Here is a 16,697-nt window from a genome sequence, read left to right on the forward strand (position 1 = left end):
TAACACTACGGGCAATTTAGCATGGCCAATTCACCTGACCCGCACATCTTTGGACTGTGGGAGGAAACCAGAGCACCCGAAGGAAACCCACGCAGACACGGGGAGAACGTGCAAACTCCACACGGTCAGTCGCCTGAGGCAGGAATTGAACCCGGGTCTCAGGCTCTGTGAGGCAGCAGTGCTAACCATTGTGCCACTGTGCCACCCAAAAGGTAGCTGCCTTACTTGTAGTCTCTCTGTGACAGTGAGGAAGAACACTCTGCCACAGGCATTGCCAGTGACCTCATAGAATGACTTTAAAAGAGGAGCTTTAATTGAGCAAAATGGCTCCCTATCTCCATGGAGTGGGCAGCTAACCCTCCCGGCAGCATGCCCCTAGCTTGCTGTTGGGGAGATTAGATTAGATTAGATTCCCTTCGGCCCAACAAGTTCACACCAACCCTCTGAACAGTAACCCACCCAGACACATTTCCCTCTGACTAATGCACCTAACATTATGGGCAATTTAGCATGGAATGTGGGTGGAAACCTGAGCAAACTCCACACAGCCAGTTGCCCAAGGCTAGAATCGGACCTGGGATCCTGGTGCTGCAAGGTATCAGTGCTAACCATTGAGCCACCGGGGAAGCTCCACGCTGTGCTTGGATAGCAATGGGGAGCACCTTCTACACTGCAATGCTCATGCTGTTTTACTAGCCTTTACCCACCTCCACTTGTTTCTGGATTAGAGGTGCTGGAAGAGCACAGCAGTTCAGGCAGCATCCGAGGAGCAGTAAAATCGACGTTTCGGGCAAAAGCCCTTCATCGGGAATAAAGGCAGAGAGCCTGAAGGGTGGAGAGATGTGTGCGTGGAGGGTGGGAGTGGGGAGAAAGTAGCATAGAGTACAATAGGTGAGTGGGAAAGGGGATGAAGGAGATAGGTCGGGGGGGAGGGTGGAGTGGATAGGTGGAAAGGAAGATAGGCAGGTAGGACAAGTCATGGGGACAGTGCTGAGCTGAGCTGGAAGTTTGGAACTGGGGTGAGGCGGGAGAAGGGGAAATGAGGAAACTGTTGAAGTCCACATTGATGCCCTGGGTTGAAGTGTTCCGAGGCGGAAGATGAGGCGTTCTCCCTCCAGGCATGTGGTGGTGAAGAAGGTCCAGGACCTCCATGTTCTCGGCAGAGTGGGGGGGGAGTTGAAATGTTGGGCCACAGGGCGGTGTGGTTGATTGGTGTGGGTGTCCTGGAGATGTTCCCTAGAGCACTCTGCTAAGAGGCGTCCAGTTCCCCCAATGTAGAGGAGACCGCATCAGGAGCAACGGATACAATAAATGATATTGGTGGATGTGCAGGTAAAACTTTTATGGATGTGGAAGGCTCCTTTAGGGCCTTGGAGGGAGGTGAGGGAGGAGGTGGGGGCGCAGGTTTTGCAATTCCTGCGGTGGCAGGGGAAGGTACCAGGATGGGAGGGTGGGTTGTTGGGGAGGGAAATATATCCCTGGTGGTGGGGTCTGTTTGGAGGTGGTGGAAATGTCAGCGGATGATTTGGTTTATGCGAAGGTTGATAGGGTAGAAGGTGAGCACCAGGGGCGTTCTGATCTTGGTTATGATTGGAGGAGTGGGGCCTGAGGGATGTGGACGACATGCGTTGGAGGGCATCTTTAACCACGTGGGAAGGGAAATTGCAGTCTCTAAAGAAGGAGGCCATCTGGTGTGTTCTGTGATGGAACTGGTCCTCCCGGGAGCAGATACGGTGGAGGCGGAGGAATTGGGAATACGGGATGGCATTTTTGCAGGAGGTAGGGAGGGAAGAGATGTAATCCAGGTAGCTGTGGGGGTTGGTGGGTTTGTAATAAATGTCGGTGTCAAGTCGGTTGTCATTAATGGAGATGGAGAGGTCCAGGAAGGGGAGGGAGGTGTTCGAGATGGTCCAGGTAAATTTTAAGGTCAGGGTGGAATATGTTGGTGAAGTTGATGAATTGCTCAACCTCCTCACGGGAGAACGAGGTGGAGCCAATGCAGTCATCAATGTAGCGGAGGAAGAGGAATGGTGCCAGTGTAATTACGGAAGATGGACTGTTCTACGTAGCCAACAAAGAGACAGGCATAGCTGGGGCCCATACGGGTGCCCATGGCTACCCCTTTGGTCTGGAGGAAGTGGGAGGATTCGAAGGAGAAATTGTTAAGGGTGAGGACCAGTTTGGCAAAACGAATGAGAGTGTCGGTGGAAGGGTACTGTTGGGGACGTCAGGAGAGGAAGAAACGGAGGGTTTGGAGTTTCTGGTCATGGCAGATGGAGGTGTAGAGGGATTGGATATCCATGGTGAAGATGAGGCGTTGGGAGCCAGGAAATGGAAGTCTTGGAGGAGGTGGAGGGTGTGGGTGGTGTCTTGAACGTATGTGGGGAGTTCCTGGACTAGGGGGGATAGGACAGTGTCGAGGTAGTTTGAAATGAGTTCAGTGGGGCAGGAGCATGCTGAGACAAATGGTCGGCCAGGGTGGTCAGGCTTGTGGATCTTGGGAAGGAGGTAGAACCGGGCAGTGCGAGGTTCCCGGCTATGAGGTTGGAAGATGTGGGTGGGAGATCTCCTGAGGTGATGAGGTTCTGTATGGTCTGGGAGATGGTGGTTTGGTGATGGGGGTGTGGGGTCATGGTCGAGGGTGCAGTAGGAAGAGGTGTCCTCGTGTTGACGTTTGGCTTCAGCGGTGTAGAGGTCAGTGCGCCAGACTACCACTGCACCCCCTTTATCTGCTGGCTTGATGGTGCACCTCCACTTGTGTCAACTGGAAGCTGGTCAAATACCACAGCCAGTTAGGGATTGTACAGAACTAATGAGTGGAATCTAAATGTAAATTTATTTAGAATATAAAATCCAAAGCTATTCAGTAGGATGTGATGCACATGTTTATCAGTAATTTCTGGGCCAATTTACTTTCTTATAACTAGTTAATATAATTTGGCATTGTCAGTGTCAAGTCTTTACAGGAATTGCTTGTGTGGGTTTAGCTGCTCAAGAGATTTGTATTTTTAAGCTCGCAGTTAAGGTTCTCCTAAAGGTAAACAGTCCTACCAGACCAAACAGCTGCTCTCTCACTATAGAGAGAGAGAGAGAGAGAGAGAGACTGAGCAAGATAATTAGGGGTGGTTTAACCTGAGCGTCTCAAAACCTCTGGTGAGTGGAGAGATTGCAAAGGAGTGTGCGTGATGCTAACCTCAGCTGGTGTGGGAATTGAACCCACACATTTAGCCCCACTCTGCATTACGACCCAGCCATCCAGCTAACCGACCAATTCAGTTGGCTGAATGCTGGTTTGCAATGCAGAGTGATAGCAATAGTGTGGGTTCAATTCCTGCACCAGCTGAAGTTACCATGAAGCACTCTCCTTTGCAATGTCTCTATGTGCCAGAGGCATGGTAAGCCTCTGGTTAAACCTCTGCCAGTTGTGTCTGTCTCCCTCCCTCTCTCTCTCTCTCTCTCACTCACTCACTCACACACACACACACACACACTCACACACACTCTGTCTCTGTCTGTCTCTCTCTCTCTAAAATGAGAGAGTAGCTGTATGGTCTGGTAGAACGATGGTGACTTCAGCTTTTTAAGATGTGAAGGTGCTGGTGTTGGAATGGGGTTGTCAAAGTTAAAACTCTCACTATACCAGGTTATAGTGCAACAGAGTTATATGGAAGTATGAGCTTACAGAGCATTGCTCCTCCATCAGGTTGCTCGCTCTGGAGGAGCTGCACTCTGAAAGCTTATACTTCCACCTGGTGTGGAATGATTTTTAACTTTACCTTTTTAAAGTGGGGAATTGGCATTGTTGCAGGAAATTACATAGACTCACTAACATGGCGCATTTGCTGACCATGTGAATGGGTCCAGCTAGATTTGTTACTCATTTTGGTCAGTTCTCTCTTTTAAACAAGATTGCAAATGTTTCTTAAATGATAAATTTCGCCTTAAGAGCTGAGAAATCTTGATTTATATTTCATGAAATATTTATCAGTGAAAGGGCTGTTGTAATTAACATCTTGCTGATTTAAATAGTGACAGGGTCAAGATTTATTTTCAACACATCTGAGTTTTTTTTATTGCTTTTTCAAACTTTTAATGCCTCAGGAATGTGATGAGGGAATATAATTACCCTTCCAGCAGTGCACAGGGGACAATATTGGCAAGATTTAATCTTTTGATTGGAATTCCTGGCTTTGAGACAGCTGAGTAGATTCAGTCACTCAGTTCCACCACAGTTACGCTTGAGGATGGACATGACAAGCATCTTGATGACAATACGATTAGTTCTGCGAAAAAAAATGTCAGTGTGGATTAAGTTTTTTGCGGATGCATGGGAGAAAAGATCAATTTAATAACTCATGTCCCTTAGCTAATTTGATCTCCAGGCCAATAATGATACTGCGTTTGTTTTTAACAGAAAGCTGCTGAGGAAGCAGGTTAAATTATTACAAGGTCTCGTTTCTAAATGGAGTTGCTCAGTGGTTTGAGAATATGAATCTACTGACTTTGATGCAGTAGAGCCTATTCTATGATAACTTAACCTTTCAGACATGATCTTCACTGATTCAAAGAGACAATGGATAGACATTAATGGCCTCCCTCTTGTATTATGGCATAGGTTCCAGACCAATACTTTAAAGACACTCTGACATGGGATTCCCCTGTGATCAGGGGAATCTGTGTAATGGAGTCAGTATAATGTCTCCAGTCAATTAGCTATGTAGTATTTATAACATCAAAGCACAGCAGCCAGACATTGAGCATAAATCTATGATATTACAGCACTGTAAATAGTTAGTGTTGTAAATATGCTTCAAGACAGCTATCTGGAAAAGAACCCAGTTTTTTGTGATACATGTTATCTGGAGTCAAAATAAAACTGCAGATGCTGGATTCCAAAGCAGACAAGCAGGAGGTTGGAGGAATACAGCAAGCCAGCAGCATCAGGAGGTAGAGAAGTCAATGTTTTGGGTGTAACCCCTCTTCAGGACTGGGGGTGGGAGTGAGTGGAGCTGCACATAAAGGGGGTGGGGGTGGGTTTTGAGTGGTGAAAGAGGCAGAGTGGTGAGGTAGTGATAGGTGAACACAGGTAGAGAGTTTGGCCTGGTTGATCAATGGGAGGAATGAATCCAGTTGGTGGCTGGAAGGAAGGGTCGGTAAGTAGAATGGAAGGGAGGGGGAGGGGCTGGGAAGGGAATCGGAGGAAGGGAAGGGAGGTTATGTGAGATCGGAGAACTCAATGTTGAGTCCTCTGGGCTGTAGGTTGTTCAAGTGAAATTTGAGGTGTTGTTCCTCCAATTTCGGGTCTGATTCACGGTGGCATTGTAAGAGGCCGAGGATGGTCATGTTGGAGAGGGAATGGGAAGTGGAATTGAAATGGGCGGTGACCAGGAGATCGCGTCAGCCATTGCAGGCCCAACTGTGATGCTCGGCAAAACATGCCTTTCATTTATATTTAGTCTCACCAATGTAGAGAAGACCATAGCGGGAGCAGCGGATACATGTTAACTGGGCTAACATACATGAAAACCACAAAGAGAACCTGTTCCCAACACCCTCTCCAGGTGGGTTTGCTGGTGAGGCATTGAATTGGGCAGAGCTGCAGTTGGAGGGAGAAAGTGAGGACTACAAATGCTAGAGATCAGAGTCAACAAGTGTGGTGCTGGAAAAGCACAACCACTCAGGCAGTATCCGAGGAGCAGGAGATCGACATTTTGAGCATAAGCTCTTCATCAGGAATGTGAGGGAGCCCAAGAGGGCTGAGGGATAAATGGGAGGGGGTGGGGCTGGGGGGGAAGGTGTGAAGGTGATCGGGCAGAGGGGAGGGTGGAGCAAATAGGCGGGAAGGAAGATGGACAGGGAGGACAGTTCAAGACAGCTGTGCTGAATTGGAGGGTTGGATCTGGGATAAGGTTGGGGGGGGGGAGATGAGGAAATTGGTGAAGTCAAGACTGATCCTGTGTTGTTGGAGGATCCCAAGGTGGAATATGAGGGGTTCTTCCTCCAGGCATCAATTGGCTAGAATTTGGCAGTAGAGGAGGCCCAGGACTTGCATATCCATGGCAGAGTGGGAGAGGGAGTTGAAGTGTTTGGCCACAGGGCGGTGGGGTTGTTTAGTGCATGTGTCCCGGAGATGCTCGCTGAAAAGTTCTGCAGGTTGGCGTCCTGCCTCCCCAATGTACAGGAGACCACATCGAGAGCAATGGACACATTCCTGATGAAGAGCTTATACTCGAAACGTCGACTCCCCTGCTGCCCAGCTGCTTCTGCCCTGTGCAGGGTTGTGTGTACTCATGAGCTTACCAAGTTGGCAATTAATTTTGTTTCCGTCTCCACAAACACTGCCAGATTTGTTGAGTTTCTTCAGCATTTTCTGATTTTATTTCGGATTTCTAAAATCGGCAGTATTTTGCTTTTGTTTAATTGAACATGCTGGTCCTCCAATTTGAAGTATACAAGATAGGTCACACCAGTACATGTCACTAATGCATTTTACTTCGTTTCCTTTGAGATTAAGAAATTTATCAGTGGGAGTAATGTCAGGTGTTCCTGAATGGATAACCACAGATTTGGTTAGGTGACTGTCCTCATCCAGAATGACTTTGTGATCTTTTGAAGTTGTGAGGATTCATTGAAATCAATTCTGAACATTTGTGTTACGCATGCTTTATTTCACATTGTCATCATCATCCACTCTCAAGCAAAGATATAGCTCCTCAATGTTAACCATACTTATGAAAGGGGATAAACTGACCTATTTCTTTTGTCAGTAGTCAAGCACCATTTTGTCATGGATTTGTAAGTGACTTCTGAATTCTAGGTTCTGTTCATAGCCGGCTGAATTCACAGTATTGGTCCCATAGATTTAAGGTCAAGTTGTCCTTAGAGTCAAAGTTTTTTTTTAGATTAGATTACTTACATTGTGGAAACAGGCCCTTCAGTCCAACATGTCCACACCGACCCTCCGAAGCGCAACCCACACAGACCCATTCCCCTACATTTACCCATTCACCTAATACTACGGGCAATTTAGCATGGCCAATTCACCTAACCTGTACATTTTTGGATTGTGGGAGGAAACTGGAGTGCCCAGAGGAAACCCACGCAGACAAAGGGAGAATGTGCAAACTCCACACAGAGAGTCGCCTGAGGCGGGAACTGAACCCAGGTCTCTAGCGCTGTGAGGCAGCAGTGCTAACCACTGTGCCACTGTACTGCCCAATAATATTGCTTGGTTTGAAATGAAAGAATATTGCCATTGTATGTTTATGTGCAGAGAACAAATAACTACATTGCTAAGTAACTTCACACAAAATGCTGCAGATGGGGAAGTGGAGAGTGTAGATTGATGCTCAGAATAATTCATCAAATGTCTTGAACTGCCTGGGTTCATAAAGCAGCTAGAAAGATATCTTTTCTGGCTAGATTGCAAATTCCTGTTCATATGTCTGGATCACTCCTCTAACCTTCCTATTATCTGTGAGAGAGCCATCAAACTATTTTCTGAAGAAACTTGCCATTTTCATTTCTACCCTTACCCCTACTGAGTGCAACACCAGTAGAGTTACAAGTCTAAAACCTCCCTTCTGGTTTGATCAATTGACATAATCACATGGGCTCCTTATAGGAAGGACTTCTTTTCTCATGGACAGGATGTCGGCATCCCTAATTGCACTTGGGAAGGTAGTGTTTTCTTGGGCTACTGCAGTACCTCAAGGGCAGATACACCCACAATGCTGTTAGGCAGAGTTCCAATACTTCACATACCGGGTAGTGATTAGCAGTTAGAATCCAGGATGATTTTACTTTCTAGCCAAGGACACTAAGGCAGCAAACTCAGACAATGATCAGAGACTAAGATACAATCAGGGACAGAAAAATGTTCAACTGTGTGACTCAGTGTCACACCAGCCAGGGCACCTTGCCACAATGTCATTGAGGATTTTCGTAAAGATAGTTTTGACATTTGGGAAAGGAGAATTATTTTCCTGTTTTGACTGTAAACCTGTCTAGAGTGAGCAAGCTACCCAATATTCAACGATAGGTGAATAGCTTACATATAAAATACGCTACAGATAAATCATCTAATGTCAGTCAAAATAGTAAATGATACCTTTAATTATTTTTCATATAGTATAGACTATAAATGCAGTCTGTTGTGAACTTTGCAAACATTGAGTGTCATGAAGAATGTATGGTTTAATAGAGGACTTGGTTTACCCGCAGAAAACAATAGTGTTAGTCCACCTGTACTATTTGGTAGCCCAGCTCTTCAGGATGTGTTTATCAGTAATTGAGAGTTGTGTCATTTTGAGTTGAATGAGAAAATGAATGGTGCTAGGGCATGTAGAATTAAGTATAATTAAGGTGCCCTCTGCTGGCATTTGTCATTCAGTTCTGCAGCATTTCTGAAGGGTGCGCTAATAAGATGGGCTTAAGAGTCGCAGTGAGGGTATAGAGGGATTCTTTATCTCCTCAGTAAGAGGGAACTAGACGTGAAGCAACGTATGAGATATGTAGGCATTTATTTAAGATATCGCATGTTTGTTGGTCATTGTTTCTTGTCTAACTGGGAAGTTGTCGAACAGGGTACTATCCTGCTCTGAATCAGAAGCTCTGTGTTCATGTCCTATTCCAAACATGATGGCTAAGAAACATATGGACGTAACACAGCCAAGCATGTTGATTGTCTACCTGCAAATCTGCCCTATCCCTGTTAATATTTTGCTTATGGCAGGTATCCGGTAGCCCATAAGCCAGTTGAGATTTTTAAGTGGTCTACGTATGATCGCTTGAGATCTGCCTTGTGCCCCCCAGTCGGATCTTTCTTGCAGCAGGAGATGCTCAAGTGAGGCCCCCAGGCCAGCTAGCAAGAACAAGGACTTGTGAAGGCCCCCACTATATTGTCCCCCATTACAGTTCCCCTGCTCCACTCCAGTGAAGTGACCTGTCACCTTGAATCCCCTTACTGGGGCCTGCTAACCCAGTTGTCATTAAAGGAAAATTATTGCTTGCTAAACGTCTCATTAACAGACCAGCTCACCTCATTAATATTCAGCTCCATCTCTCACCAATCATGCCAAACAAGCTGAGCATCGAGAAATGTTGACATAAAAGCCTGAGGGTGTACTTGCTAACCTCAGCTCACCCCCTGATCTGAAGCACGTCCACTTTGGGTACACAGCTCCAAATTCTCAGAGCACACTGCATAGGCACCAAAATGTGCCAGCAACTCTCATGGCACATCCCTGATCCACTTATTGGATGTTTCTGCACTTCAGCACTGCACCAACAGCTATCATTGTTATGCTGCAGCAAGGACACTATGCTCAGGTACATCCAGCTTATGGACTGCACCAGGCTGCATCTCCAAGCTCTTTCCTCACTCACTCTGAGCCTGCCAATTGCTTACACCATCCCTGACTTCCATTGCCTTGCCTATGGTGTGCTTTGTCTCTTCACATTACCTCTGTTCTGCTTTGCCATTTAACGCAGACTAAAAGGGAGGAAGCTTGTCATCCTTATCAGCAGGCCTGACTCAAGGCTGGGAATTGTGAGGAAAATATTTTTTCACAGTGAGAATGCAATAATCTGGAATGCAGTGCCCATAAGATAGGGGAAATTAAGTCAGTCAATGATTGCAAAAGGAAAAAGGATGGGAATTTGAGGGAAATTAATCCAACAGGCTACAGGATAGAGCGGGGGCTTAGAATTGTTTGGATTCTTCTGAGATGAGCCAACTTGATTGGCTGAATAACCCGTCTGCGCTATATCTGAATTTTTTAAAAAATTCTTTCGATTAAATATAGCAGGCAGAGCTCATGACCAAAAATTGCGGCAACTTGTCCCAATAAGAGCAGGATTAATTCATTGCCAATTTTCCATTCCCTCTGTTCTGAAGATGATGTGGAGATGCCAGTGTTAGACTGGAGTGGACAAAGTCAGAAGTCCCATGACACCAGGTTATAATCACCAAGCTTTTGGAGCATTGCTCCTTTGTCAGGTGAAGCGCTCCGAAAGCTGGTGATTTCCAATAAAGAGGAAATCATTTACGTGCTCTGCTTATTTATCGCAATAGGTTTACAAGGCAACTGCATTTAGGCCTCTTGCAGCCAAGTGGTAATGTCCCTATCTTTGGGCCAGAAAGCCTGGGTTCAAGTCCCATTTGCTTCAGTGTTATAACATGTTTTGAGCAGGAAGATTTTTAAACAAAATTAAGCTGAGTTTTTTATTCTGAGGTGTAATATTTCCTCCAGTAACATTTTAGCTGATCTCTGTGTGATTGGCTGTGCATAAAGAAGGGTATATTTTAAAGGAGTCTTGTAGCTCAGTGGTGGTGCCCCTAGCTCTGGCCTGGGAGTGAGGAAGTGTGGTGCAGGGTCCTTGTTAAAGTTTCACCTGCCCCAAACTTATATCACGGTGTTTATCTTTGCTGGTTATGGGGATCTCTCCTTATACCTGTCATACTTTGGGCCCACCACACACAACACCTTTCCTCCAATACGTTGATGATATCATTGCTGCTGCTTTCTGTTCCCATCTGGATTTGGAAACATTCATCAGTTTTGCTTCCAATTTCCATCCTCCTTTCACCTTCACCTGGTCCATCTCTGACTCTTCCCACCCCTCTCTGGATTTCACTATTTCCATTTCTGAAGCTTGTCTGTCCACCAGTGTCCACTGCAAGCCCAATGCTTCCAACAGTTACCTGGACTAAACTTCCTCAGACCCTACTTCCTGAAAGGATTTCATTCCCCTCTCCCAGTTTCTCTGTTCTCTGTTGCATCTGCTCTGTCAATGCCACCTTCTACCAGACGTGTCCTCCTTGTCCCACAACCAAGGATTCCCCACCAGGAGGGTTGATGGGGCCTTCAGCTATTTCTGACCAATCTCTCTCAATTCTTCGCTCGATTCTTCCCCTTCTCCTCCCTCCTAAAACAATGATAAGGTTCCCATTGTCCTCACTTTCCACCAAATTAGTCTTCACATTCAAAGGATCATCCCCTGCCATTTCTGTCATTTCTAGCGGGATGCTACCACCAAATCTTCTTCCACTTCACTGCACTGACAAGATTTCACAGTGACTGTTCCCTCTGTGACACCCTGATCCACTCCTCCAATACTTTCACACTCCTCCCTGGCACTTTCCTACGCAAGCAAAAGAAGGTATAAAACTTGCCAATTCACATCCACCCCACCCTCCATATTCAAAATACCAAATATGACTTCAGGTAAAGCAGCATTTTACTTGGATTTCTATCAATCTTGTCTACTGTATTTACTACTCACAACAAGGACTCCTTTACATTACAAACACAAACTCGGTGACAGATTTATGGAACCCCTCCACCCTGTCCATCAGAATGATCCTGACCTCTTATTTGCTTGCCATTTTGATAAACCACCTTGCCTTCATGCTAACATTTCTATCTTGAGCTTGGTGCAATGAAACATGAAGACCAACACTTCATCTTTCACTGAAGCACTTTATAGTCTCAAGGTCTTAATATTGTCTTCAATAACTTCACAAACTGACTGCATTATGTCTGTTCTCCATTTTTCTTGCTTTCCATCACTTTGCTCCCCCTCAATTCCGTTCATCACCTCTCATCAACACCTTTGTCTTTTATCGGTCTCTTCCTGTACAGAGGACCAATTTTCTCACTTTAAAAACTTTACTTCACATCCACATTATGTCTCCTTTTCCCTTGAACCACCATTAACAACCCCCTTGACTTTTGTACTGGACATCTACACCATCTGATCCCCCTGCTGGCCCCATCAAAAGTATTTTTTTAAAAAACGTCTTGCAACATCTTATAGTTCAGATGAAGTTATACTAAACTCAAAATGTTAACTCTGTTTCTCTCTCCACAGAAGCTGCCAGACCTGCTGAGTTTCTCCAGCATTTTTTGTCTGTCATAACATATCCAAATTGGATTGATTCAAATAATGACTTAAGGGCTCTTGTGGTACAGTGCTAGTGTCATAGCATGTCTGAGCAAGCTGATAAAAAATTTCTACAAGGCAACTGCTGAGATTCTTTTGGGTCAGCAGTAGTGTCCTTACCTTTGGTTCAGCAGGTCTGGGTTCAAGTCCCACTTGCTCCAGCAGGTAGAAAGGAATCTGATCAAATACTGTAACAGAAACGGGAACAAAACAAACAGAGCAGAGTACAGAAGCACATGGTTCAAGTCAGAATTTCTGACACTAATACCCCTAAGGCTAATACAAAACTAGTCTGAGTGGTTCAAATACAGGTTCAACAACATCTGGTTTAACTCTTACCATTGGTGGAGACTGTGTTGCTTTTGCTGGCAAGGGATACACTCAGAACTCAATTTGCCTGAACAAACTTGGGAAGTGCAAACCATCCCTTCACATTCTGGACTCGAGCACCGATTTTTCTCAAGCTACTTCCTCAAGGTAGCTAAATTCTCAGCTCCAACCTTATTCTGAGCCATGTATTCTGGTCACCATGGAGATAGTAAGCATATTGTTTGGTATGTTTAATAAAGGGGTATCATGTGTTCACTAGTTTCCATTATCAAAGCTTGCTGAAGTCAAATGTTATTATCGGCATATTGCTGTGATCCAGCTGGGAAGATCAGGCATATGAAAATTAGACCATCTATATTTGTAATAGTCAGAACCTGCTGTTTAGCTTAAAATACTATAAGAGTTTAGCAATTGAAAGATGGAGTGAAATTGTGTGATGTATTAAGACCTAAAAAGTAGGAATAGGAGTAGGCCTTTTGGCACCTCAAGCCTGCTCCACTATTCAATAGGATCATGGCTGAACGTTTATTTCCCCATAACCCCTGATTCCCCAACTGATAGGAAACTATCTGTCTCAGCCTTAAATATGCACTAGAACTCTGCTCCCACAGCTCTGTGTGGCAAGGAGTTCCAAAGACCCTCAACCCTCTGAGAGAAGAAATTCCTCCTTATCTCTGTCTTAAATTAGCACCTTTTTATTCTGAGACTATGCTGTCTGTACCTACTGATTCCCATGAGGGGAAACATTCAGCATTTACCCTGTCAAGATCCTTAAGGATCCTGTATATTTTAATATTTTTAGCCAATCTTTTAGCGACATAAGTTTCTTACATTTTGGGACAGAGAGATAGACAGACAGAGTGGCACCAAGAGAAGCTTATTGAGCAAAAGAAATGAAGATAAAATAGAATGAACCAAACCGTCTACATATAACACAATTTGAAAGGTTAAAAATACAGGGTAAAATATACTCCCATCTATCCCAATACCTTCACTTTACAGCACCCAAACACCGGTAGGAAATAGAGACATGAACAATCATGTCAATAGATTTGACTTAACTGTTTCTCTCAATTCCTGGTTTTTGAAACTTTCATAGATTCACCCTTGATTGGTCACACAACTGAGCATCAAACTTGCGAAGGTTTAATAATCCTTTCAGGGCTCTAACCAACACTTCTCTTCTGGAATTACCAAGCAGAAGTTGTTACCCTGAGGTAACCTATCTATTTTCTTTAGGTGAAACTGTTTCACATATTTAACTGTCATGAGAACCTTTGTAGACTGAAGAAACCAAACATTTTCTGGATTGTGTTTTTTGCCCCTAAGCTTGGAAAATAAAATCCTTTTCAAATAGAAGACAGGGTAATGTTCCTCAAGATTTGCTTTAACCACTTGTAAGACTTTCCCAATGTAAACAAATTCCCATTATCACTCAGGGTATCCTTTTTAAGACTGGTTTAAAAATCTCATGGATCCAGACATACTGAAAAGTTCATAATTAAACCCACTCATCCATTGAGACCAAAATCATGTGCCGCTAGTTCAAAATCCAAAGTTTAAAATAAATGATGATATATAAATCATGCATCTTACATGGGTGGCATGGGTGGCTCAGTGGTTAGCACTGCTGCTTCACAGTACCAGGGACCCTGGTTTGATTCCAGCCTTGGGTGACTGTCTGTGTGGAGCTTGTCCATTCTCTGTGACTACATGGGTTTCCTCCCAAAGTCCAAAGATGGGCAAGTCAGGTGAATTGGCCATTCAGCATTGCCCACAGTGTTAGGTGCATTAGTCACAGGGAAATGGGTCTGGGTGGGTCGGTATGGACTTATTGGGTCGAAGGGCCTATTTCCACACTATAGAGAATCTAATCTAACCTTACGTCTCACTTTCATTTATTGTCTTAATTACTTTCCAGGATTTTATAAGTTGTCGAGCTTAATTAGGATTTACAGTTCTGTACTTCTGAAGCCATGCACTTGTCATTGCCTGTGCATTGAAACGCATCATTTTGGGTTTTGCAGAGAAACCCTTCAGTTATGTCTTTCAACCTTTCAGGAATTTTTTTTAAAAAATCTCCAGAGACTGTGTGAGTAATGAGGAGAAACATCAATGATACATTTAAAAAAAATAGCATTTTTGTTTTCATTTTCATTGAACACTTTCACTTTAGTTAGACAAATACTGGAATTTGGATGATGAGTGCTGAAAATGTGTTGCTGGAAAAGCGCAGCAGGTGAGGCAGCATCCAAGGAACAGGAGATTCGACGTTTCGGGCATAAGCCCTTCTTCAGGAACCTTCATCATCTTTGGATGATGAGTGGCATGGTTTGACTGACAATAAAGAATCATCCAGTCAGGTTTAGCCATGCTCAGTTGGAAGCTCAGGAACCACTATTCGGAAGTTAATGGGCTCAAGACAAACTCCATTGCCATACCAAAGAAGTTCTGTTCTCTTGTAAGTGCCATTTTGTGGATGAGACATTAAACTAAAACTCTGTCTGGCCCCTTGGGTAAATGTAAAAGACTCTATGGCACTCCTTTGATGAAGAGAAGGGGAGTTATTCTCATTGATCTGGCCAACGTGTATTCCTCAATCTGTCACTGGAGCAAATTATCTGTTCATTATCACACTGACTTTGGAGTAGCTTGCTGTGTACAAATTGGTTACTGTATTTCCTACTTTACAATCATGGCTACACTTAAAATACTTAATTGGCTGTAAATGTTTTTGAGATGTTCTGATAGATGCTACATTTATTTTTCTCTTTTTCTTATTTACTGAGGCAGTCTTGTGGTGCAGTGGTAATGTTCTTATCTTGGGCCAGATGCTCTGGGTTCAAGCCTCACCTCAGGCCTTGATAGCCACATAAGTTGGCTACACGGGTTGAGAATATGGATCCATCCAAAATGACTGAGGAAAGAGATTGCTGGTCACCCATAGCTGCAGTATAACAGCCTCTGCCATTTGAAGGACTACACAGGCAGTTTCTTGCCATTAGCCATGTCATTCTCACACTGAAGAACACACAGATAGAGACACAGACACATATTTTTCTCTTTTTCAGTTGGACAGGTATTGTGCCACTGTACCTTTAGTTTGGGTAGTCCATGGCAGGAGAGGTTGTTGGTAAGGATACTGAGGGTTGCATGACTGAAAACTGACAGCTGCAGATTTCAAACTGTGATGAAATTTCCAAGGCTTGGTTAACAACTAACATCATGACAGATTTCTAAGAAAAATGGTTAAAGATGTAATGCACTTCACAGAATTAATTGTCCATACTGACACCATATGCATCTCTGAATTGCCATTCATGTTAATGCTGTAAAATCACAGCAAAAGTATTTGAAATATATTTCATTCAGACTGTAAATGAAACGTTATTTTATTCACATGTTTCTAGCTCTAACTAATTCACTAGTATATTAAATTGTGCAAATTGGGAAGCTAAGTGAAAAGAAGCATGGGCCATATATGGGGAGATGAATATTCTTTGACCCATTTATTGGATGTTCCTATTTTTGACAGGCAATCTACAAGATGGTGTCCACTGTGATGAAGATGCCTGAAGATGAAGCAACACCAGAGAAAAGAACAGATAAAATCTTTAGGCAGATGGATACAAATAATGATGGTAATTATCAAACTGCTCCTTATCATGTTTCAGGCAGAACTCTCAACTTTCACTCTCTACCCTGCCTTTTGAGACATTAAGAACTTGTGGCATTGTCCTGTCATTATGTCTTTTTGCCTCTGTGACTGTAGTAGATTATATAAAGAATAATATTTCATTGCACTTTGCTGGTACAAAGGCATGAAATTGTAAAGCCAAATAAACTTTCTTTAAAAAAAACTGTAAACTTCTAAGTCTAATGAGATGAACTAAAGATTAAAATTTATTATCATTTCTCATTTTAAATTAGACATAATTATAATGCTAATTTTAACTTTGCATGATAGAAGCTCCTGGGATTTTTGACTCCCTAGCCTCATGACATTACATGAGCTGCAATAGAGTAATGTGGGAATCAGCCCATTTTTTCATGATCTTCAGCAATAGTTTAACAGATTCATATCACATTTCTGTGCATTGTATACTAACATAATTGCCAAATAATAGAATCTTATTTACTAATTACGTAAAATTTCATACCTGGGAATTTAGTGTAAACGCAATAGCTAGTGAGTTAAAATATTGCACAAATGGTTTCCACTTTAGTCATGCCATGTTGTTAACATTAATATTGCAGTAATAAATTCATCTGTTTTTATTCATTTTGCACAAATGTTATTTAAAGTAATAGCACCATCTTACTCTATACCTTTTTCCGTTTACAAATTGCCTATTCTTGGTTTTTTTTTCTGTTTGGGTTATTTCTAACTATACTTTTCCATGATTTTTTAACATTTAAAA

General features: G+C 43.5%; 1 protein-coding gene across 2 annotated transcripts in view; it reads left to right on the forward strand.

Moving 5' to 3' along the window:
* Positions 1–16,697, forward strand: part of LOC132829818 (hippocalcin-like protein 1) — a 143,822-nt gene that overhangs the window by 120,158 nt on the left and 6,967 nt on the right. For both annotated transcript variants that reach the window (XM_060847182.1, XM_060847183.1), the window contains one exon: positions 15,812–15,917. In XM_060847182.1, the coding sequence (XP_060703165.1) occupies positions 15,812–15,917 (106 nt within the window). The remainder of the gene's footprint in view (positions 1–15,811; positions 15,918–16,697) is intronic.

The sequence above is a fragment of the Hemiscyllium ocellatum genome, chromosome 30, assembly GCF_020745735.1.
Source record: "Hemiscyllium ocellatum isolate sHemOce1 chromosome 30, sHemOce1.pat.X.cur, whole genome shotgun sequence".
In the NCBI taxonomy this organism is placed as follows: Eukaryota; Metazoa; Chordata; class Chondrichthyes; order Orectolobiformes; family Hemiscylliidae; genus Hemiscyllium; species Hemiscyllium ocellatum.